The 22,792-nt window shown below is 43.8% G+C and overlaps 1 protein-coding gene across 5 annotated transcripts in view; it reads right to left on the reverse strand.

Annotated features, from left to right (window-relative positions):
* Dpp6 (dipeptidyl peptidase like 6) overlaps positions 1 to 22,792 on the reverse strand; it is an 851,974-nt gene that overhangs the window by 470,889 nt on the left and 358,293 nt on the right. Inside the window, exon 1 of one of the 5 annotated variants that reach the window (XM_033764447.1) lies at positions 14,671 to 14,784. The exons of the other annotated variants lie outside the window; for them this stretch is intronic. Within the exon in view, the coding sequence (XP_033620338.1) occupies positions 14,671 to 14,721 (51 nt within the window). The 5' untranslated portion in view covers positions 14,722 to 14,784. Of the gene's footprint in view, positions 1 to 14,670; positions 14,785 to 22,792 lie in introns of those variants that run through there. 5 annotated transcript variants of the gene reach the window in all.

Below are 22,792 nucleotides of genomic sequence, written 5' to 3' on the forward strand. Positions count from 1 at the left end.
CCAAAAAAAAAAAAAAAAAAAAAAAAAAAAAAAAAGAATTCTTCATGGGCAGTACTTCTAGGTCCCTCCTGTTTGAGATTTACCTGAGAGATAAATGCCTTGGAATGGCCTGAGTAGTCTCTGGTATTGACCTTTAGTGCTTGCCTCAGCCAAGGCCTCACAACCTCTCCAGGGGTCATGAAAGACCCAGGTCCCCTCCTAACCCCCAAGGCAAAGGTTCTTGCCCTTGCTGTATTGCAGGACCACCTAAGGGCCTTTTTCTGTCCCAAAGCCCTCCCCATGCCCTGGACTGATGAAGATCTTGAAGTGTGTGACCTCTACGTGTGTGTGTGTGTATGTGTGTGTGTGTGTGCACGTGTGCACATGCACTTGTGACTTTAAGTTGCTAATCTCTTTATTTGCTTGTAGCCCCAGGTGGCTGCCCTGTAGTGCCATGGTGGGGAGAATGCTCCATGCTCAGCCTGCCAGGTAGGGCAGAGGAAAGAGGCTCTGCCCAGTGACTTGGGAAAGGTGCAGGAGGGCAGAGCTGCCCTCAGGTTAGTTTTCTGTCCCTAATTCAGTAGTAGGCCTACACACAGATTCTTCCTAAACACCCAAAGAAGAGATAAACACAGGGATGAAATGAATAGGTCTAACTCACCTACCTCTTAGCTTCATCCAAAGTCCATGGAAAGTCCTGTTCATCTAAAAACAATGAAGACTGTCTTATTGATAGGGTACAAAGGGAGTGCAATGAGGTGATGCAGAAGGAAATCATAAAAATGGCAAGGTATCCATGGTGCTGATGTCTGGACTGGGAAACGCCTGGGCCAAAAGACTGCCACAGGCTGAAAAGGCTCCAGGCAGCACACAAGCCTTCTCGGCATGTTCTCAGACATTTGACATGGTGCAGTCACACTTAGGGAGTTAGGGACTAGGTGGCATGAGGGTTGTGAGGGGACAGGAAGAGTCCACACTGGCACCTGCAGCCTGGTCTCCCTGCACAAGGCTAAGACAATTCCCTGGTTCACATATGCCCAGGTGGTGAGTGCATGTCTGCAACAAGAATCTGTGAGGACATTAGTGGTGACCACTGAAGTCTGAGGTTGGAGAAAGCTGCAGGGAAAGGGGCTGTAGACTCAGAAGGACAGGGAGATAACAAATGGCCAGGCTGCTACCTATTCTCTTTGGCCTCTCACCTCATTCTGTCACTCAGCCACTCATCCTGGATACAGACTCTGAGGTCAACACACAGACGCAAGGCCTGTAGAAGTCTCCGATGGCCACATGCCTATTACAGTTGCATAGCAGAGCCAACCAGTCAGTCTCTGTCTCCTTTCACATACATCCTTGTCTTTGTTTTCTAACCAGCACTGTGAAATACTTAGATACTAGGGTCATTTTAAAACAGAGGGGAAAACTGCACTGAGATCCCATTTGCCAGTCTATCCTCCTCAGGATGAATAGGATAAAGTGGGCAGTGGCCCCCAGTCAGCAAGCGGATGCTGCTTACCTGCAAAGCAGAGCTCAAAAAGGGAAAGGATGCAATAGATACACAGAAAGCATGGTCTGAGCTCCGTGGGGACCATGCATGCTCAAGGATGGTCATGGGGCTGTGCATCTGCTGCTCTGTGGCCATGGTCCAAGCCCTCAGTGTGAATCCTGACCACGAGAGAAGCTCCAGTGGACCTGTTCCCTGCCAGAGTGCTGTGAGGTCAGAGAGAGAGAGTCATAAAGTGGCCCGTGGAGGGAGCCACTGCCAGGTGCACTGTTCCTGTTGGGATGAAACTCTGGGACTAGGAGGTGGGCGAATAGAGTCCCTGACTTCTCCATCCTAAGGCATGGCTTCCAGATGGACATTACCAGGCTCGATTAGGTCAGTATATGAACTGCTAAGCACCGACATTCTAAATTAACCGCTTAGTGACATGATCTATAGTCATTGACCATTATTGATTCTAATTCTGCACAAATGGGCATCCTGGCATGAAACATTGATCTGTCAGAAAGATTTCATCCCAGTATCTCATGGCTGACTGAATCAGGTCAGCAGGCACTGCCCACAGTTGTCCTTGTCACAATACCCAAGAGCCAGGAGGAGAGCATGGGGAATATCAGGGGGTGCTTCCTTTGTCCCAAGCTGGGCTACCTCTCACTTGCAAATGCATCATCAGGACTGTTTTCTGCTGACCAGGAGCTTCGGGAGAGAGCCTGTCACCTGCTCATACCAGGGAACCAAAACTTCTCTTCAGCTGTTTCTGCTGCAGGGTACGGGTGCTTGGTGTTCAAAACCCTGTGGCAGGCTGAGGAAGAAGCTTGGGGAAAGGGGCACTGGAGGACCACTGATGGCCTGTTTTCTTTTTCCTGTGTTTTCTCTCATTTCTGCTAATCATCACTCTACACTTAGCTTTATGTTCACTGTATTTGACCTTCAGTAATCTCTGCACACACCCAAGTTCACTGCCATCCTAACATTGGCAACTCGAACTTGCAATGCTTTAGGCTTTGCTGGGGTCCCAAGATTCTAGGGAACCTATTCACACCACCAAGTTCAACACCACAGTGTCTGCCTAGGTGCTGGATGCTGGAGGTGAGGCCAGGCTGAGGTTTGGCAAGGGAGAATGCACAGACTGGATGAGACTCAAGCAGGACCTTAGTTCATTTATGTTGCTGGAATAGAATCTCAAGATGAGGTGATTTATAAAGGAAGGAGGGATACTTGGGCTCATGGTCCTGAAAGTCCAAGAGCTATGGCAGAAAGAAGAAGGGAAATGGAGAAACAGAAAACACACAAGGGAGGATGATATTGCTGTATGACATCCCAGCACCGGGGTACCAACCATGATCTGTGACAAGGAGAACCTACTCCCTCACAGCAGCGTTACTGTGTCCTCTTGGGCTTCACCTCCCAATCCCAGTGCCTCCCCTATCTGCACATTGAAGTCTCAACCTGGGTTTTGGTGGGCAAAATCAGTTTAAACAGGACTGAAAACCCAGCAACTTGGAGATAAAAGAGAAGGGGGGATTTTGTTTGACTTCCAGGGAATTTCCACACAGCAGAGGGGACATGTGGGATGGTAGGAGGGAGAGCTGAATTTTAATAGAGAATTATGTTCCATAGGGAAAGAGGGACTGCTGTAGCAGGGGGTGGGTTTTAAAGCTTGCCTGGGGACTTGGGCCCCAACCTGAAGACATGAAGAATGCAACATTTTCAGATACACTGGAGTTCAAGGTCTCTAGGGAGACTTGACCCTGGGCCATGGAGTCAGGTGCCCTGAAGGACAGGGTGATACTTCCCATGGTTACAGCAAGCACCTCATAGGCAGCCACATTCATGGTGGAATTAGACACTCCATGAAATTCAGATGAGCATAAATAAACAAAAATTCACTCCCTGTATGCACACTCATTAGTGAACACTCAGGAGCTCTTATTCCAAGGAGCTGATGGACTAGCTATTGTGGATCTAGGAACAGGAGCAGATCACTGCCAGACTTGACAAGGAGTTTAGGGAGGAAGGACCGCCAATTCCATGGTATGTTGAACAGGACACAGAGAGGCAGCAACTGGTCAGTGGCCACCAAGTAAGGACAGATCTGTAACTGTAGAGCACTAGAGATATTTTCACAGAGGATCTTGCAAAGTGAGCAGGTGTCTGCTATTAGGGTGTCCTGATAAGTTAGGATCTGAGTTTCAGAAACAGCACCCAGCAGCAATGTGGACAATGAACCATGGTGGTGGGTGGTAGAGAGAGCATTTCAGTTGTGACTATCTGGGCCTGAATAAAGGTCCTGTGGTCACGTCTCGGGTGTTCAGTGTTACCTCCACCTATATTTAGTGGTATTTTTATCCAGACTTCCCAGTGTTCTCCAATGTGGCTCTTGGGACAGAACTGAGTCCTGGGATGTAGCCAATATTGCTTGCTTGGCATTTATCCTGCTGACTCAGCTATCTGTGGTACTGTGGTTTGGCTTCTCATCCACACTGGTAATGGGACATTTCTAAGTGAACTGAAGTGTGACCTTGGAAGTTATTTGTATCAAGCATGTGATCATGACAACTATATTTTCTGGAGAAAGTGTAGTCTTTCTCCATATAGATTTGGTACAATATATAAAAATTACCTGAAAATAAACCATAGATCTAACCATAGATCTTGTCCTTCTATAAGAAAGGACAAGGAAAAGCCTTTGTGACCTTGTGGTAGGCAAAGATTTCTTAACTATGTGATCTAAATCATGATCCATATAAGAACCAAGTGGTAAATTAGGTGTCATCAAAACACTTATTTGTCCAAAAACACCTTTAAGAAACTATAAAGGAAGGAAAAGCTGCGGCCTAGGAGTAATATTCACCAATCAAAAGACTTGCATCCAGAATATGTAAACAATGTTCAAAATTCAATCATAATAAAACAAAACCAAAACTCATCTATAAAATGAGACAAAAGATATAACCAGACATTTCAGCAAAGAAGGCAAAGGGACGAAAAATAAATCCACAAAAACATTTTTAAACAATATTCCTCATTAGGTATGGTCAAACAAAACCATAAACTTGGGATACATCTATTATAGGAATAAAAACACAAGCCTGACAAGGAAAAAAATCATTCCATGTGATTCCATTTATGGACTCTTCTAGGAAATACACAGTAATACGCAGTGGCAAGAAGTGTGTGTTTATGAGGTGTGATAAAAAACAAAGTGAATGCAGCTGCCTACGAGGGCCATCCAATGGAGGGGCAGGCTCTTAAAAACAAGACAGTGTGTCCTCATCCTCCTTACTTACCAGATCTGGCACCATGTGACTTCTGGACCTACTCCAAAGTCAAAATGACCTTGAAAGGGAAATGTTTTGAATCGATTCATAGAGGTAGCGACAGCATAACTAAAGATACTCATGAAAGAGGACTCCAGAAGTGCTTTAGAAAGTGGCAAGAGTAATGGGATCAGTGTGTTTAAAGGGAAAGGATATTGAGAAGGATTAATGGCAATGTATCTTTTATTGTAATAAAAATTTTTAAATTTAAGCATTCATCACATTGAAAGTTTTTCCACTCGTATGCTTTCAAATATGAATAGTTCATTATATTGTATGCCATTTATCTTTCCATAAAGCTGTTTTAAAAAGATGAAAATAATTATGTATATATGCTATAGTCCATAATGCTTTAGTCTTGATTCTTATAATTCTATTTTACCCCCAGTTACATTTTCCAACACTTAAATTTATCTGTCTTTTTGCTTTGTGCCTAAAATCCTCCTTATGCTGCCCATGTTATATTAAGATATATATATTTTTCACTTGATCTTGGACAAAAGGCGGAGAAGTGATGATGCACTTATTTTTCAAAAGACACAGTAATAGAACCTGGAAATGAGCTTGCTAAGTTTCATAGTGACCAACATTTACTAAAAATATCTTTTATATATCAGGGCTACTAACAGTTTTTCTCTGAGGTTTAACAGCTTCTACAGTGAGTAATCTTCTTTCCTAGATTTATCAGAGCTTATTCCAATTGGGTTCAATCTTCCTTTAGAAAACAGTTGCTATTTTATGGCAATAATTACACTTTGGCCGGGGAGCAGAAGGCTTAAATATCTTTTTTCTCTGGAGGCCAGGCCATGCTACACCTCTGTGCGACTGCAGACCAGGGGCATTTGAGGATGCTAGAACTTTCACCTCCTACTTATCACAGAGAAAGAAGTGTTTGCTACTCTCTTATTTCAGTACTGCTGCTTAGACTTGATTGTTACCAAAGTGACTTAGCTTTTCCCCTTCCTTCATCAAACTTGGAGGCACCTGTCATAAGTCTTCCAAATGCAGAGGTGTCCAATTTGTGAGACCACCCATGAGAAGAATAAAGTATGTAGGGATAGCCCACATTCATGCCTCGATTCACTCTTCCAAACTTCTGACTGTTCTTTGTGGATATGTAGCATGCCGGTTGTATGCTTGTGCCCTCATTGACTTTACCTGCTCATGTCCCCTCAACCAAATTTCTGTGTTTATTAAAGCATCACCCACCATTCAAGGCTTCAATCAAAACTTAGCTCTGCTATTTAAATTGTTCCTAAACAGAATTTCAACAAACATTCAACTCTTGCTTCTCCAAAAACATGAGTACAAAACATGGCAAATAGGTAGGGAATCATACATAAAAATAGAATCTATTTATTGCACAGGAAAATGGCATTTTCTCCTACTTCTCCTGCAAAGCTCCACTTTTCTTGCACAGGTCTTCATGCACAGGTAATACTCCCAAACAGGTCCTGAAGATAATTTAAAAGTATAATGTACTTTTTATTTATAGTTACATTCCAACGATTTCTATCTGGTATTGAAATTTGCATGGAAATAGCCAAGAAGAAGGACTGCTGTGACTGAGAGGCACAGTTCATTGGTTCTTCATGACATGGCAGGAAAAAGTAACACCTAAGACCCTCTGGTTTTGCTTGCTTAATTATACAGGAAGAAGTTTCTCTGAGTGTTACTGAACATTCTGGACAATAAACACATTCATTTCTATGTGTACTATTAGCAGTAATCCATGTGCCTCAGATCAGCAGCATGGGGCCGTTGGAGCACAATGTGCCCCCTCCTGTCTTTAGGTCCCCTCCTGTCCCAACATTCCACCACCTCCCACAAACACCAGCTCCCTAGCAGAGTGGAATATTTCTTGATTGCATGAAATTCTATTAAGATTCCCTATGTCTATTTCATGGATTGCATACAGATTTCACTGTTTAGTATCCCTCTGGTTCATATTAACATTTTAAAACTCATCATTTTTAAGTATCTTATTGAAATATCTTCTCTCTGTGTTTCTTCAAGCTCACTGCTCCCCAGGAAAAAATAATTATTCTGTTTGGGTATTTTAATGGTACTATTCCTATCTTTGTCTGGCATGTTTCATTCCTTAATATGCTATTTTTTTTTGTACCTGGATTCAAACTCAGGACCTTGCACTTGTGAGGCAGGCAGCAGCTGAGCTGAGCTAAATCCCCAGCCCTTAATATGCTTTCTTATGTTGATTTCCCATGCCTGCTACAAGTCAGTGAGGGTCAGTCTGTATACATCTGTCTGTCTATCCATCTATTTTTTTTCCCTCATTGAGTTTATTGGTACATTTTAGGTATACAGTACAGTTTCATTATTGGGCTTTTATACCTATCCATCTATCTATTTTATATGTATCATCTATCTTGTCTGTATATCTATCTATATTGTCATCTATCTATCTATCATCTCTCTAGCTAATCTAGCCATCGATCTATTGTTTGAGGTTTCCATCTAAATTCCTCCATCAGTGCCTATACAATCCATGGTACCCACAGATGAACTGGTAATAAAGTGTTACCGGATATTTGGAGGGACAGATTTGGGGGATTCTAGAGATGGGAGAGATTTGTTATTTGTAAAGTGGGCTCATCAAGTATAAAATAAGTATCTTCATGAGGAAGTGGAACTGATCATGTTATCAACATATTGTACAACTGAAAAGGAAACTTTATGGGAAATAAAACCCAATGACTGCATTTTCAGCTGGAGACTTCATTTTCTCTTTAGAACCTGTGCCAACACAAGATGTCCTAAGCAAAACAGCTCCTTTAACACTGGTGTGTGACCTCACTCTGGGCACACCTGCAGAGGAAGGCAGGAAGAAGTCCTTGAGTATTGGGGGCACTGAACCCCACCAACAGCAGTCCCCTAAAAGGGTTAGGTTAAATGATGGTTTAATAATATCTTCTTTTCTTAGCTGATAAAATAAGGAATAGAAATGCTCTACTTCCTAAGTCAAACAGTAATCTTAATTCAAACAAAGCACATGTAATGTCTATAGCAAATGAGTATCAGCTAAAACTACCAGGCATTAACATTCCCAAGGAAGGCCAGGTTAGAATAGAAACAACAGGAGACCAAGGGGGAAAAGGGTCTTTCTTCTGAAGTGGCTGATGTTTTCAGATGATGACACCATGCTAATATCAGTAGTGAGTTAGACTGGTTAAAATTAGACTTGACATGTTTCTAAATGATTCAGGATTCAATCAATACAGATATAGCTGAATGTAAGCTATACTGATTCATTCATTCATTCATTCACTTGTCCATCTATCCATCTGTCCAATCAATAGGCATTTACTAAGCATAACCCTCCCTCTTTGTCTATTACAGTGGCTGAAGATTGTGAGTTAACACCCACTGAAAAAGAAGAGGAACTAACAGTTGTTTAAAAATGACAAGTTCTAGCTTGCATATTATGTTTGTGATCTCATTTATTCCTCCCCAAATCTTACAGGATAAACAATCTTAGTACTATTTTATAGATAATAGGGTGAATAAAGAAATACTCAAGATACCATAATACATGTATCTGCCTACAAATGCTGTCTACATACTCATGATCCAGGATAAATATTGTCTTCTTCAGTAAGATCTCAGCAGCCATGTTTAATTGTAACATTTCCAAAACCTTATAAGTATGTTGTATTACACACACACACACACACACACACACACACACACACACACCTTTCTAATTAATAATACAAGCAGAAAATAGCATCAGCAATGAAAGACAAGGATCTTAACCTTGCAAATTACTCCCCTCAATATGAAATATCAATCATCTCATAATTCATAACTTCTTTGTTCAGTGAGCTTCTCTACAATCTATAGCTCTTTGGTTGTTAGCAATCAAGCAAATCATCCAATATTATCAATTTTTCCTTTATAGAATATTTAATGTTCTCTTAATAGAAATTCCCTAGTTTTTTGCAAGAGCATTTGGCATAGTCAGCTTTTAAAAGATTTTGTTGGCTAGCAATAATTCTTTGAAGTACCATCCCTTGCAAAAGCTATTCAATGCTGTTTTTTTCTTGAAGAAGTAACAGCTGCTGCCAGCATCCAAGATAAATCCAAGCGCTTTTTAGACCTCTGGAAAAAACAGACTATTTATCCTGGTTCTTTCTTCTAGGCCATAAGAAAGGCCTATCCATCTGTGCAATCAATAGTAACCCCAAAGAATCTCTCCTAGTTCACTAGGTGGATGCAAAAATCTTTAAAGGCAATCAGCAGCTGAGTTCTTGAACACATTTGCAGAGAAATATTACATACTATGAAATAAATGTTTACCTAAATATTATTTAACTGGAAAGAAGACTTGTATGCTTTCTATTCCAATATTGAGATCTAATTTTCAAAACTAGTTTTAAGGGCTATTCTGTATTTCTCTGAAGTCTTGACATGGCCAGATGAGCTGGTGGTATCACTGTAAACTCTAGCTTCCTGCCCAGAATTCCAGCCGACCACGCCTGCAAGGCCTGAAGAGACTGCACTCACATGGAGCCTCCTGGAACACACCAGGAAGCCCATTGCCATGAATATCACCCGCAAGCTCCAGCCACTGTTAGTTACACCCACACTAGGTTAGTGAAAGCCCGCTTTACATTGATCTTGCAAATTCTGGAAAGAGGGGGGCTCTTCCTTGCCCTTAAGCCTCCAATCCTCAATATCAATCAGCTATACATGGGAGCTTTAGAATCATAAAATATTTATGAACCTCCAGCTTTTAATGTTCATGAATAAAGAGGCAAATTAATAATTTTTGAGTGCTGGTTAAAAAGAAACTATGAACTTTCTTCTGAAGGGAGAGAATTCAAGGCCAAATAAAGAGCTGATGACAAGACATCAAGACGACAGACTGTGGCAAGTCACTGGTTATTTCAGTGATGACAACTTTGGAAAGGAATAAAATGGTTGGATAGATAACAATGTTTTTTTTTGTTTTCCTTCTAGAGATGAAAACAGTTGACTGGCTTGTGGGGGAAATACACACACTAAAATTAAAGCCAGACCACAAGGAGAAATTCCTGTATAAAGATAACCTTACTGGTTCCAACCCAAGAGAGCTCCTCTGGTATCAGGGAAGAGGGAACTAGCTCATGTACACCCGGGTCAGGGCATCCCTTAGTCCACCATCTTGGAAGGCTAATGGTGCATATTTTTCCTTCTTCAAAGGGTGCCACAGAACCCTTCCCACATCAGACAGAGTCACAAGCAGAGACTCTGAGCTGGGGAGCAGGGGGCCGCAAAGATTTTACTGAATGCCACATACAGCCTCCCTCCACAGTGAGCCTCAGCCTGGGCCACCCACACTGAGCACCTACTCTGCTAGTTATGTTAACAGTTGTTGGAAAGGTATGATCAAATTTAATCGTCACCACCAGCTTTGTCTTACACTGGAGGCAATGTGGGCTCAGACAGATTGAACCCTAAGAATCCAATTTCACACTCTGATTTGTTGTAGTGCTAATGTCTCAAGTTGGTAGGCTTGGGAGACTTCTGTCTCCACTACATCCTAGCTACCTGAAGGAAATGGTTACAGGTAGAATCAAAGTACATAGTTGAATTACAGAAACCTAACCTAGTCACGTCACAAGAGACAAGTTCTCAGAGAGAAAGAAACTCACCTTCTCTTCCTCTGCTGATGCAAGGCAAAGACTGAGGTTATTAAATACTGAGGCCCCTGCATCTTGGGTATGAGAGCTGCCTCCAACTGCCCAGGAAATGACTTAACGTTAGCAATGGTTTCAAATTGGTTTTCACCTTTGTGCCATTATTTATGAGATAGCTCACATTTATGGAAATGTGTGAGTGCAGCTTTGCATATTTAAAGGCACAAATGCTTGCTGAACATCAGTATAAACACTTCTAGGTCTATCAGAGTATTTGTGTGTAAAGGTGTGGGAGTGTGTGTGCCTATTCTTAGATGTCTTCCCGTTCCCAAGAAAGGGGAAAGCCCCTTTGTGACAAAACACATCCTGCAAAACTTTAAGTGGAAAATGGGGGATTAGGGTCCTCCTTCCAACTGTGAATGCATTGGCTAAGTTCTAAAGACTAGAAAACCGCATAGCCAGGCAACATCACAATTAGATATCTCCAAGTCATACAATTACTATTTGCTCTCACCTCCACTACATTGAACATTCATTAAAGATAAGAGCTGCATCTGATGAATCTTCCCTATTTATATCTGATTAGATCTCAGGGTAACCAAGACAAACATTTGGGGGAAAGTATTGTCTTTGCTAGTTTTTTCCCTTCAAACTACAGTTTATGTCTCATAAGAATAAAATCATCCCTTAAGACATTAAAAATTCAGGGTACCAATGAAGGCTTGAGCCATACCAAAGATATTCAAAGCCTTAAGCTTGAAAGTCACTGTGGGGATTAAGTTCTCTGAACATTTTGCTCTATTTGCTTTCCTGTCATCAGCATTGGAGCTGACCAGAGCGGTCAGAGGAGTTGCCACGACCATAAGGCAACCCTTGACTTAGAGAAATAATCCTTTCAGCTTCATGTGTGGAATGCTGGAGCCCCACAAGACCAGAAGATGTCTGTTCTGAATTCTGGCCACCCATTGTGGTGACATGGGGGACACTGGAGACAGTGACAGAGATATGTATTGATATCTCAAGCCTTGCCCTCTGTGACTTTGACTTGAATGGAGTAGAAAGGGTCAGACCATCAAAAGTTAGGGGAACAGAGCCTTCTTTTAGGTTATACTATTCTAACTATATAGAAAGTCAGGCTAATTTGTGCAACACCCTCTTCCTTGATTTTACAGCTGAAAAAACTGAAATTTAGAGAGGAAAGCTAAGCCCTTTGGACAAAGACATGCAAAGATGGAATGACTCATTGGCTTTGTGGGTATTATCAAATGTCCATGTTTGGGCTGTTTCTCAGTAGGAGTAAAAGGAAAGAAAAGAAAAAATATCTCTTTGGTCTCTTCTTATAAATTTGGACTAGCTTTTCCACTATATCATTTTCTGTTATGAAATATGTACTGGATCAAATGGCCTCACCTCACATCCAATAATTAGTTTCACAGATTTTCTCATGAAATCAAATCATTTGGCTATTGCATACAAACAGTACAGCTATTTAAACGGTGCTCCAAAACTTTCCTCTTTCTGATGACTCCAGTAGAACTGTCCTGGTTTAAATAGTGTCTCTCTTACTCCCACTTGTCACCAATAAAAATGTGTCATTAAATAGAGGCTACCAGAATCATAGGAAGACTGTTGAATTCTTATGCTGGATATGGAACTCAGGGCCTTATGCAAGCTAAGTAAGTGCTGTACAACAGAGCCATACCCAAGCCCTGTCAATGCTGTCAATGAGAGTCAGTGGTATGATGAGGTCCATTTCATGTCAGTACTTAAAGTCCCAGTTCTTGGAGTCCTATGCTCACCATCTGGAAAGGGGCCTGGCTGCAGACCATCAGAGATGTGCTTCTTCCACAGACACCCTGATCTCTTGTGCAAGTCATCACATGGTGCTAGGGGTGTTCATGAAGCCCAGACTAGTGGCGGGAGCCCGTTCAGGATGTGACCCAGTGAGGTGTCCCTTTCAGCCACAGAATGGGATGCTGTGTAGGCAGTCCTCCAATAAGAGACTGTAAAACCCTTCCTCTCAAATTGTTTTCTAACCTATCTCTGATTTTAAAAGATTATTAATAATAGCCTGGGGTTATTAGCATAAAAGTACCACTGAAAGGGGAATAAATAATTCAGAATTGAGACAACAGAGTAATTATATCATCCATTTATGTTTCTTAAATAATGGAGGAATTCCTCAGATTATTTAGAGTCTGCTCTATCATCCTGCCTGTGTTGTTTGTGGTGAAATCCCCGGCACTATTTTATACCCAGGTCTCCTTCCAATGCACAGGGCTGGGCTTGGGTATCATTAGTTCTGGGGCTTGGTCAGTTATCTTTGCAGACTGTGTGCCCCTGATGTGGAAGAGGTATCCTCACTCAGGGAGTGCTCAGGGCCCAGGGGGTTACCTTCTAAGTGCAGCTTGCAGGGGCCCTACTCAAGCTTTGAGGTGCTGTGTGCGCAATCAAGCCTTGGAGCTGCCAATGGCTAAAATGAAGTTAAGCGTGAAAAGAAGAAAATACAAACTAGTCTCGTGCTCACTGACACACCTGCAAGTGGCTGACCCATCTTACCTGGGTCAGCAAGGAACAATGTTTGAGAGTCTAGAACCAGACATGAGCAGGACTTCAACAAGACACAGCAAGAGTACTCTACCAATAGAGAGTGTGACAGGAGAAATTTAATCAGACTTTCTTCATCACACTCTAGACAGATGCTGGGAGAATTTAGAGTAGAGAGTAATCTGTTTTTCATGTTGCTGAGATTAAACCTCAGAGTAAGGAGGAATTACGCACTTCAGGGATGGGGAACTTGAGCAGGAGGGAACTGGTCAGAGCAGGAGGATCCCAAGCCCACCCATACTTGGTCACTGTCTAGCTTTGTGCTTGAGGCTATGTGAGCTGCCCTCGGAACTTCTCTGGAATCTCCTCCTTTGAATGCTTTTAATATCTTCTCATTTGCTCAGAAGAAATATACATTTATATGTTCTACATATGCTTTAATTTGAAAAGGTATCTTTTTGCTTCTATCTAGCTGAATGTAGACACCCCTGTTTGGGAAGTAATTTCAAAATTACTGGCAAACTCATACTATTATCATTATGAGTCAAAATAGATAGATTTGACTCAGCGAGCAACTGACAAAGCTCATCTGTAACTCCAGGCCCTTATTAAATGACTTAGAACATCAGACAGAGAAAAGCAGTTTATCAGTTTTCCTAAACATATTAGATGCACCGACTACTTGTTAAGCATTCATCCAGTAAAATGATTTCTAATGAGCGAAGTGCCAATAGGAACATTTTTTTAAAATCATAGAATCATGTAACTCTAGCGAGATGGAAGCCTGTACATTATTTTACTCTAGGTCTGCACTCTGTGTGTAAGGGGTCACTGTCAGTGTCAGAGTTCTACCCCCTTTCCAAGTCCTTCCACACTCATGAAGCTTGACCCTGACAGTAATCTGTGGTATAGACATTTACCATCCCTCCAAGTCCCACCTCACTATTCAGGAAAGAATTCTTTACTTGCTGCTCTGACAATTGTAAGTCAGCAATGGTTTCCATAGGAATTTTGTCATTCTGTGCGGAGGGCCAAATGTGGGGCTTCCAGGAGCTGCCTGCTATCAGAACAACTCAGTGCCAATCTTCTCATTATAGAGGATTATGCTAATGTCTGTACTGTGTAGCACTTTGTGATTACAACTGCCTTTATACTTCCTAATGCTTTAATAGTGCATACAGAGCTTTAGAGTTTCTTAGCTCTCCTCTTCCTAGTCAGAGAGGGCTGTGACAGGCACCAGACAGTATGAAAGGGAGCACACACACACACTTCATGCTCAGGTGTCTATCAATTAGCTGTCACATTCAGCATTACATCTGTTCCTGAAGGCTACGACCAGAATCTGATATGCTGGCTAACACCTGGGTAGCAGAAAGGCAGTGGTGAACCATCCCACTCTGGCTAATATGCTAAACTGCATTTTCCAAAAAACTTTTGCTCTGATGAAATACCCCAAGCTGAGCTGGCTGCTGGTTACATTCATAGGAGATTAATTAAAATTAAATTCTAAACCTTTGGCAAAGCATCAAATATGTCCAGCTGAATCTCCCAAAGGGAGTTGTATAAGATAATGCAATATCTCATGGTGTGTCTCACCACGCTGGTTAGCTATATACATACATATATATTTTTTCTTCAGAAATTAAACTTTTTTCAGCAAATTGATTTGTGTTCATTTACTCACCCTCCAAAATCGTTTTAATCTGTTCACCCCAGGCAGCTTGGAGGCGTTCATCCCTGTGGAGGTAGGTACGCCCTTGTAGCTGCCAGGATGTCTGGTGGCTGAGCAATGAGATGCCTGGGGATTCTCACAGCAGGGACACTCCCTGGCTTTTAGTGCTGCTGCTTACCACAGTGTTTGCTGGCAGCCCAGAGCAGCCAATAGCCGAGCCGGATGCCTCAGCCTCTGGGAAGCAGGGAGCAGAGCTGCCCCACACAAGTGGAGGAGCCTCTGACTGGGTCCAGGGCTCAGTCTCCCCCAGGCACAATGGTGCTTTCTGAACAGCCCTGTCAGCCTCCTCCAGCAGATGGGTTTGGGGTCCTGGAATGGAGAGGATGCTCTGCTCTGACTCACTCATGCTCATCTCAGCTCAAAATTACCAGCCTGAAGCTGAGGGCCCTGGTGTCTGGCTGGCCCTGGCTCCAGAGTTGGATCTGACTGTGGACAGGTATGTGTTCCACATGCTGGGGGACAAGACTTTCTGTCCATGGCTGCTGGTTAACGCTACATGCGGACTTCCAAGTCAGTGAAGTAGGGATTTGGCCACGATCCACTTGTCTTTGTGCTGTTAGTGTAGACAGATATTTTGGCACAGTATTAAGCAGCTTTTAAGACATTAAAGAGTCAATGCACATTTTAGTACCTGTCAGGAAAAGGGGACAGACAGAGCGACAGAGCGACTGTCCCAGAGTTTTCTATACCACTTTGGTGACAGCCCTAGTTAGTATCCAGTGGCTCATTTCATGCCTGGGGCTTGAGCCCTGACTCTAGGCCAGACACTGGTGAGTTCCGGGCAGGTTTCAATTCCACACCCATGGTGTTATAGTTTGAACCTAGACTGCCCCTCCCCATTCTCATGTACTCAGAGGTGGAGCTTTTAAAAGGTGATTGGTTCCTGGGGATGTTATGCTCATCATTGGATTGATCCTCTGATGAAACCATAGCTGAACATGCTGTTAGGAGGTAGGGTCTGTTCAGAGCCGTCAGTCACTGGGGTGTGACCTAGCAGAGTCTATGTCCCCTCCTGGCTCCTCTCTTCTTTCCCTGCTTTTAGGTCATCACAACATGAACAGCTTCCCTCCACTATGTCCCTCTGTCCTGCTAAACCTCTAAAACCTGTGGCCCAAAATAAATCTCTCCTCCTTTGAGTTGTGGGTGTTGGGTGTTGTGTCCCAGCAAAGAGAATGCGACTGAGACGACACACGGGTTTTGCAGTCCCATGTTGCAGTAGCATTGTCATGTGCTGTTCCTCCCACGTGACTGTGAGACCTGGAAGTGATTTGCATAGTTCCAGATCCTCATCTGTTGCAGTGTGAGAACCACACAAGGACTCAGTCACTGAGGAAGGCAGAAAGGAAGGGAAGGAAGAGGGACGGTAGAGGGGAAGAGGAAGATGAAAGGAGGGACAGAAGGAAGGGAGGAAACAAAGAAGGAAGGAAGAAAGATACAAATAATGAATACTGAGGGAGCTGTGTGTACTTGGAGTGTTTGCAGCAATATCTTGGAAAAATAACTCCCCCAGAGTGCTTCTGTCTTTATAGAAATTTAGCAGGAAGTACTGGATATACTTAGATAGATACCTTTACTCCCATTCAGACTCTTCCACAAGACCAGATGCCTCATCTAAGCAATGCCTCCCCCCTCCACACACACACCCTCCTATTTGTCACTGTAGGAGATATGACACCCTGCATAGACAGAATCACTGAGAGTCACACAGAGGCAGTGGATGGACACTGGGCCCTGGAGGCTTTGTTGATATTGGTCTATTAAGCAGCAAGCCCTGCTCTGAGGAGGTGCTGCACAGGTGGGGAAAGGAAGTACCAGAGGCTTGAGAAAAATGGGCTAAATTAAACCAAAAGGGGAAAGAAGGAGGGATGGAGAGAAGAGAAGAGCATAAGAGCCCACAGAACCAGGAGGTTGGGGATGCAGGTGGATGTGTGGCAAATGCTCACACAGCTGTTAAGAGTCTGCATGGATGTAAATGCAGAAATTGGCGGCCTGAGCTTGATGGGCAGGTTCATGGCATCCTAGGGAGAGAAATCACTGGGAGGTTACTGTTTCAGAGTTAAAGGGAGGCACCTGTAGCCCGTAAGGAACGAGGAGTCTGAACACGGGAGACTGAGAACAATATTGAATTCTGAGTCTGAGAAAATATTGAGATGGGGCCAAAGAACACAAGCAAAATAGGCCTCCCGCACCGGAGTGTTCCTATTAGATTCACCCCTAAACACCTGGCCAGGAGTGTTCTCGATGCCACCTTTGAACGTAGTGAGGGCCAGGTGCTGGAGCATCGAGGGCCCAAGAGTCATGGTCAATGAAGACCACTTCCATGAACCTTAGGGCTGCAAACAGGCAGATATTATATTAATCATTATTCATAGTCCCTTAGGGTTGGGAGGAACCATGTGACTGGGTTCATGTGCTGTGACAGGAAGCATGCACTCCAGCTTTAGTAACTTGAACCGCCACAGTGAAGGACCCAGAGCTCTTGCTGTTTGGCAGCTGGCAGGGGTGGGGACAACTAGGGCAAAACCCCCTAGTGGACCACCATGGACATGTGACCAGAACAGTGAAGGATGTTTCCTCTTTGGGACTCACATACATTGGAATTGTTATCTCTTATCCTGAAGTTACAACTTATAAATAATTTTCTTAATTTGTTGTCTTGATAAGCAGCCAGTAAATAGCTCAAAGAAGGTGTGATGGTGTTTTGCAGTTTCCTAAGTAAGAATACAGGCTTGTTTGTGGCCCTTAATCCAGGCAGGACCACATTCTCTGACCCAAACACATGTAAGGCCAGAGAGTGAGGCAAGGATCTAAATGCTTATTACAAACTAGTATATATTGCTTTCTACAGTAAGCCTTGTCATGCAACCAGCCAGACATTTCTGCTGTGGGCATAAAGGAATATTCTGGGCTCAATGAACTTAGGTCCACCTCAGCTGAATGGAGAAGACAGGAGTCTCAAGGTGGTCATCCTGGCCTCTATTTAGGTCAGGAACACTGGAGACAGTGATATCTGAGGACCCATGGGCCCCAGAAAGCCTCTGAGCAGCCTATGGTAGGGTGTGGGGACTTCAGAGCCTCTTGGTCATGCCGTATCCCCACTTTTGTACAGTAGCTTGCTGTCCTCTTATCTGAAAGGCAGTGCATCAGTTCATATGAATGGGAAGCCAAGATAAAGAAATGGCAGTAATCTTAGGAGCTTAAAGGGTTCCTGGAATTTAGAAGCATTCACAAGCAGTTTTCGCAGGGTGTGTGCTAGTCTTTGGGAATTGAAACACATCAGCTGTGTGTGTTGTCTATTGATCATGTGGATGTGGAGACAGAGCAAGGCTGCTGGGGAAATTCAGCCCCATGTAAGAGAACCACAAGCAAAGCAGCATAGGGAACTCAGGATTGCTGGTGGCACTGGCTGAGGGTTCCAACCTGGCAGGAAGTCTTGTAGTTCTCTCTAAAGAACCTTGTAAGGAAGACCAATGGGACAAAGACCAAGAAGGACTGATGGATATTTAAATGATGGTTGATAAAAATAATGTGAACTTGAATTGATGTAATTTGGGGAGCTAGGCATGATGAACCCAAGCCTCAGAAAATACTCACTGAAAATGTGAGGAGGAAAATGCAGGTCTCTCACATTTTGCTTTGCAAAACATCAAAAAAAGACTTCAAAAGGATTCTATCATTACAATTTTTTTGCGGTCATTTGCTTTTCTCACCCCTGTCATTTAAAAATGGGAATTCGTGGCTCTTAGTATGTAAGGAATGGGGAAAGCTTCTGAAATTTTAAAAACATTCACATGAAATAAAATATTTGTGAATTTGCTGAATATTGTAATTTACATAACAATATATGGTTTAGTATATCCTGTACTTCCTCCCATTTCTGTATGAAAACAGGCCTGTCTCAACCTTTTCAAACAAAATCCTCTTATGAGGTTCTAAATCTTTTAAAGAAGTGGTTGGCAAACTAGAAATCATATCATTTTTAGCTTCAATTGTTTTAAATAACGCTAATGGTTTATTGATTTTTTTAAAAAAAGAAATGATGGCAGTGGCTGTCACTGAATTTCTGCTGTACTTCCCGAGTAGAAGCGTGTGTCAAAGTGACAGCCCAGTGTGTGCGGTGCTAAACTCACTGCCGCACGTGTTCTTACTACCCTTGAAAGAGACAAAAATGAGGTGAAATGAAGGCATCTCCCGTGGCAGGCCAGAGGTCTCTAGGGTAACCAGGACTTTAGTGCAGAGGCCCAGGAAGGCACAGTTGTTCCTACTGCCATCTCTGTGGACACAGGATGGACATTTGCATTTCAGGGACAACATTCATGCAATGACAGGTGTAAATCCCGAGACTGGGATTGTCAGGAATCGGCTGTAGAGGACTAATGCTGAGCCTTAGGGCTTGTCAGGGAAATACGCATCTCAAGACCATTCCCAAGCTGACTCTAGTGACCACCTCAGCGCTCTTGATTTTCCATCCACTCAACCTTGATTACGAGCACTATGCACAACCCTTTCGAAGGTCATTTTTGTCTTCCCCTATTCTGTATGTAATTCAGAGGTCCAAATGGAATTCTATCTCTTTATCATTTTTGGTACTGGGGATTGAACCCAGGACTACATCCCCAGCCCTTTCTTTTGCGGTTTTAAGACAAGGTCTTGCTAAATTGCCTGGGCTGGACTCAAATTTGCCATCCTCCTTCCTCTGCTTCCCAGAGTGCTAGGATTATAGAAACATGTCACCATACTCAGCATTCTTATTTTACTTTGAGTTATTAGAACTGGAGTACATGCTCTGTTCCAACAAGGTACTGGGAAAATCCACCCTATCTCCACTTGGCCCCCCTCCAGACCTCCTCCCAGGTCCCATGGGTGCTCTAGTTGGCACAGCTATTGAGCACCTGCTGTGGCTGCAGGAGGTATTTCAGCCTGTTCTGTTCCTTTGGGTGTGTTTACCCTGCTGCTTCTGTGCCATCCTGGGGCACAGAGCTCTTCCAAGGACTGGGCCCCAATTCTGGTTTCTGTCTGGAAGCATCACACCTATCCCTGCTACTGACAGACATCTCCCAGGCTGGGGGCTGTTTCTCCTCATTTGGCTTCCAAGGTCTCTCCCACGGCCCGGTCCCCAACTGACACCTTTAGCACTCACTGACAAGGGCTGACTCAGGGAGAAGCAGGATAATCAATGAGCAAGAAATCTTTCCAAACTGTAAAGTACTGCATTACATAAGCTGCATATTGCTAGATATAGCCCTACCTGGTATCTGCTCATGTCTGAGGCCTTATGCTCTGAGGTCCTGTTACTACTCCTGTCTCCCTGACAGAGAACTGAGTTAGAGATCCCAAGAACAGCTCAGCTTCTGCAGTTTCCCATTTGCATGACCTATAAAGCAATGATGTGATTGTCAGGGATGGGTATGAGAGCCAATTTGCTGTAGTTTTCTACCTTCCTGTGGTTTGTGGCTTTGTGGCAAGGGACTGAAAACAGGAGCCAAAATAAGTAAACAAGTAGAAGGTGGTCAGTGGCACAGCATTTTAACAGAGATGTGGTGGTCCTTGCAGGCTCCGCTGCACCCACCCAAGTTTGTTCCTTGGCTTCTCTAATTCCTGAGCAAACTTCAGGGGATGAGTTCTCAGTAGTAATTGCAGGGTGTTGTCTATGAAAAGCTAGAAATGACCTTGTGCCCTCAAGGCTCACTAAATAGAGGTGAACAAATCCCACCTTCTGCAGGGATTACCCATCATCTCAGGATCAGGACCTGGGTTTTGTTTGCTTCAAAGAGCACCAAGATTGGTGACTGAGAGGGCCCCCCCCGTGACAGGCAGGCTGGCTTGGGGAACAGGGGTGTGGGCCACATGCTGCTGTCTGGGCTCTGATAGTGACTATCAGAGTGTGGCCACCTCTCCCTTGTGGGCTCAGTCCTCTCACCAATCAAGTGGCAAAGGTGGTATCTTCTATATAAGGTACACCAACATTTGGTGTTATATCCATCACAGACTCACATCAGTGCTGGGCATTACTGCACACCAAAGTAGGATCCCTCTGCCCATGACAGTCCCCAAACCCTGGTGAGATTATGGGCATTGCTGTATATTTCAAAGTTGGAAGGAAGAGGGGTTCTTCTCTTAAAACCCCAACTGAATTATGCATATTAGAGATGATTCTTTTAAAAAGCACATAAAGGAACCAATGTCCCTTTGGGGTTACAGTGCCAGAATCACCTATTTCAGAAGGCATGAAGTGAAGCCAGGAGACAGTGGTCCCTCCCTGGCATTTCCCTGCACCTTTCTGTTCAATTCGCTGTGTAAGGTGCACTTCTGAGGAGGCAACTTGTCACTGAGTCCTGTCCCTTGGATGGTCAATTGAGGCCAAAAGCCATGGCAAGGTCCACAGAAGTCCCCCCTTCTGTGGGAAGGGGCCTCCACTCTGAGCCAGGACTGTTTCTGGAACTGGAACTGCCACCATCTTGTCTTAGTAGAGTTCAGGGGTCAAGGCTGTAGTGCAGCAGGGCTGGGCTTTCTGTTCAGGCCTAGAATGGGGAAAATATGGGGCCACATTTCTTCCCAGAGTTCTGGGCAGAGCGTGCTTCCTTCTCTTTCTGTGGTGGCTTCTAGAAACTTCTGCAGTTTTCTTCCTCCAGTAGCTGCACACCACAGTTTCCTTTTCTTTGGACAGCTTTGAACTCTTTTCCTTTAGGATTTCATGACATGACACTGGGTCCACCAGACAACTTAAGACTATTTCCCAAACTCCATTCCTTTTGCAGGGTCCCTTTGGCCACACGTGCTCACATTCACAAGGTGACACCAAATGATAAAGAGGAGCCACAATGCTGCCTATGATGGTGGGGCTGGGATGCCATTTGGTGCAATAGGCAGTAGTATTAGGTGTAAAAGGGAATTTAGCATATATATTTTAGCTGGAAAATGACTTTATATTATGTAATATTAAACATAAATAAAATTAAATTAATGAGATTTTGCCCCATTGAACATTAATTCATCCAAGAGTCTCACCAGAGGCAAATGAATGACCCAAAGCTAGTGTTTCCTTATAATTTCAGGGGTTGGGAGTGGGAAGTAGCTGCCCAAACCTTCTTGGATAATTTACACCGACAGTGAGGGCAGAGCTGTAGCTACATGGCTAAAACCTTCAGTGGGCACAGCTGTGAGTGCCTTCACTCCTCGGTCACACTGACTGCTGTGCTGTCCCTGGGTAGATGGATGCGCTTATGGCCCAAGCCTGGTTTTCATGAAGATGTGGACTGAAGTAGGGACTCTGGAGGAGAGAGAGAAGAGAAGGGAGAGGAGAAAGGGGCCAGGGGAGGGCGGGCAGGAGAGGGAGAGCGAGAAGTCGGGAGGACATAAGGAGTGGGCACAGTAACGGAAAGGAATCAGACACAGCAGGTTAGACACTGCATAGTTTCTGTTAAATGAGGCACCCCGCATATAAGTATTTTAAAGAGCAAAATAAATGATAGATGATAGGAGGCAGGGAGAAAGGCCGCAGAGATGGGAAGAGGATCAAGAGATGGGGAAGACTGGAGGGAAAGGAAAAGGAAGAGGAAGAAAAAAATGATTAAGATGTAATGATTATGAATCACAAATAAATATGGAGTGGGGGAGGACCCAAAGGAGGGTAGAGGGCTGTGAGTGGCAGGAAGCAACAATCCCCACTCCCTGCAGGGAGGGACCAGTCAGTGAGATATACAAAAACAAGCGTTTTCTCCTGGCACAGCCTTTGATCTGCAGAGCCAGGCTTGCAGCGAGGAAGGAAGTTGGTAAGAGGAAAATTCTAAAGAGGATCTCCCAGCCTTGGTCCTCTCAGTTCGTGATATGACAGGGATGTCTCTTGGCGTGGAAGAACCCCAAGGGTCCCACGGAGCAGTCTCTGCCTCACACCAAGGCACTAGGCTCTGCAGTCAGGGTCACAAACGTGGATACACCTCGTTCTGCTGAGCACACATGTGTGAATGGTGGCAGCAAGGCACATGCTCTGTGCCACCATGTACTGTAGGGAGGCAGTGTGCCCACTTCTCCTGACTCCTTGGTGGCACTCACGATGATATCTCTTTCCTCCACA

This window comes from Fukomys damarensis, unplaced genomic scaffold (genome assembly GCF_012274545.1).
Source record: "Fukomys damarensis isolate Sample0158 unplaced genomic scaffold, DMR_v1.0_HiC HiC_scaffold_16, whole genome shotgun sequence".
In the NCBI taxonomy this organism is placed as follows: domain Eukaryota; kingdom Metazoa; phylum Chordata; class Mammalia; order Rodentia; family Bathyergidae; genus Fukomys; species Fukomys damarensis.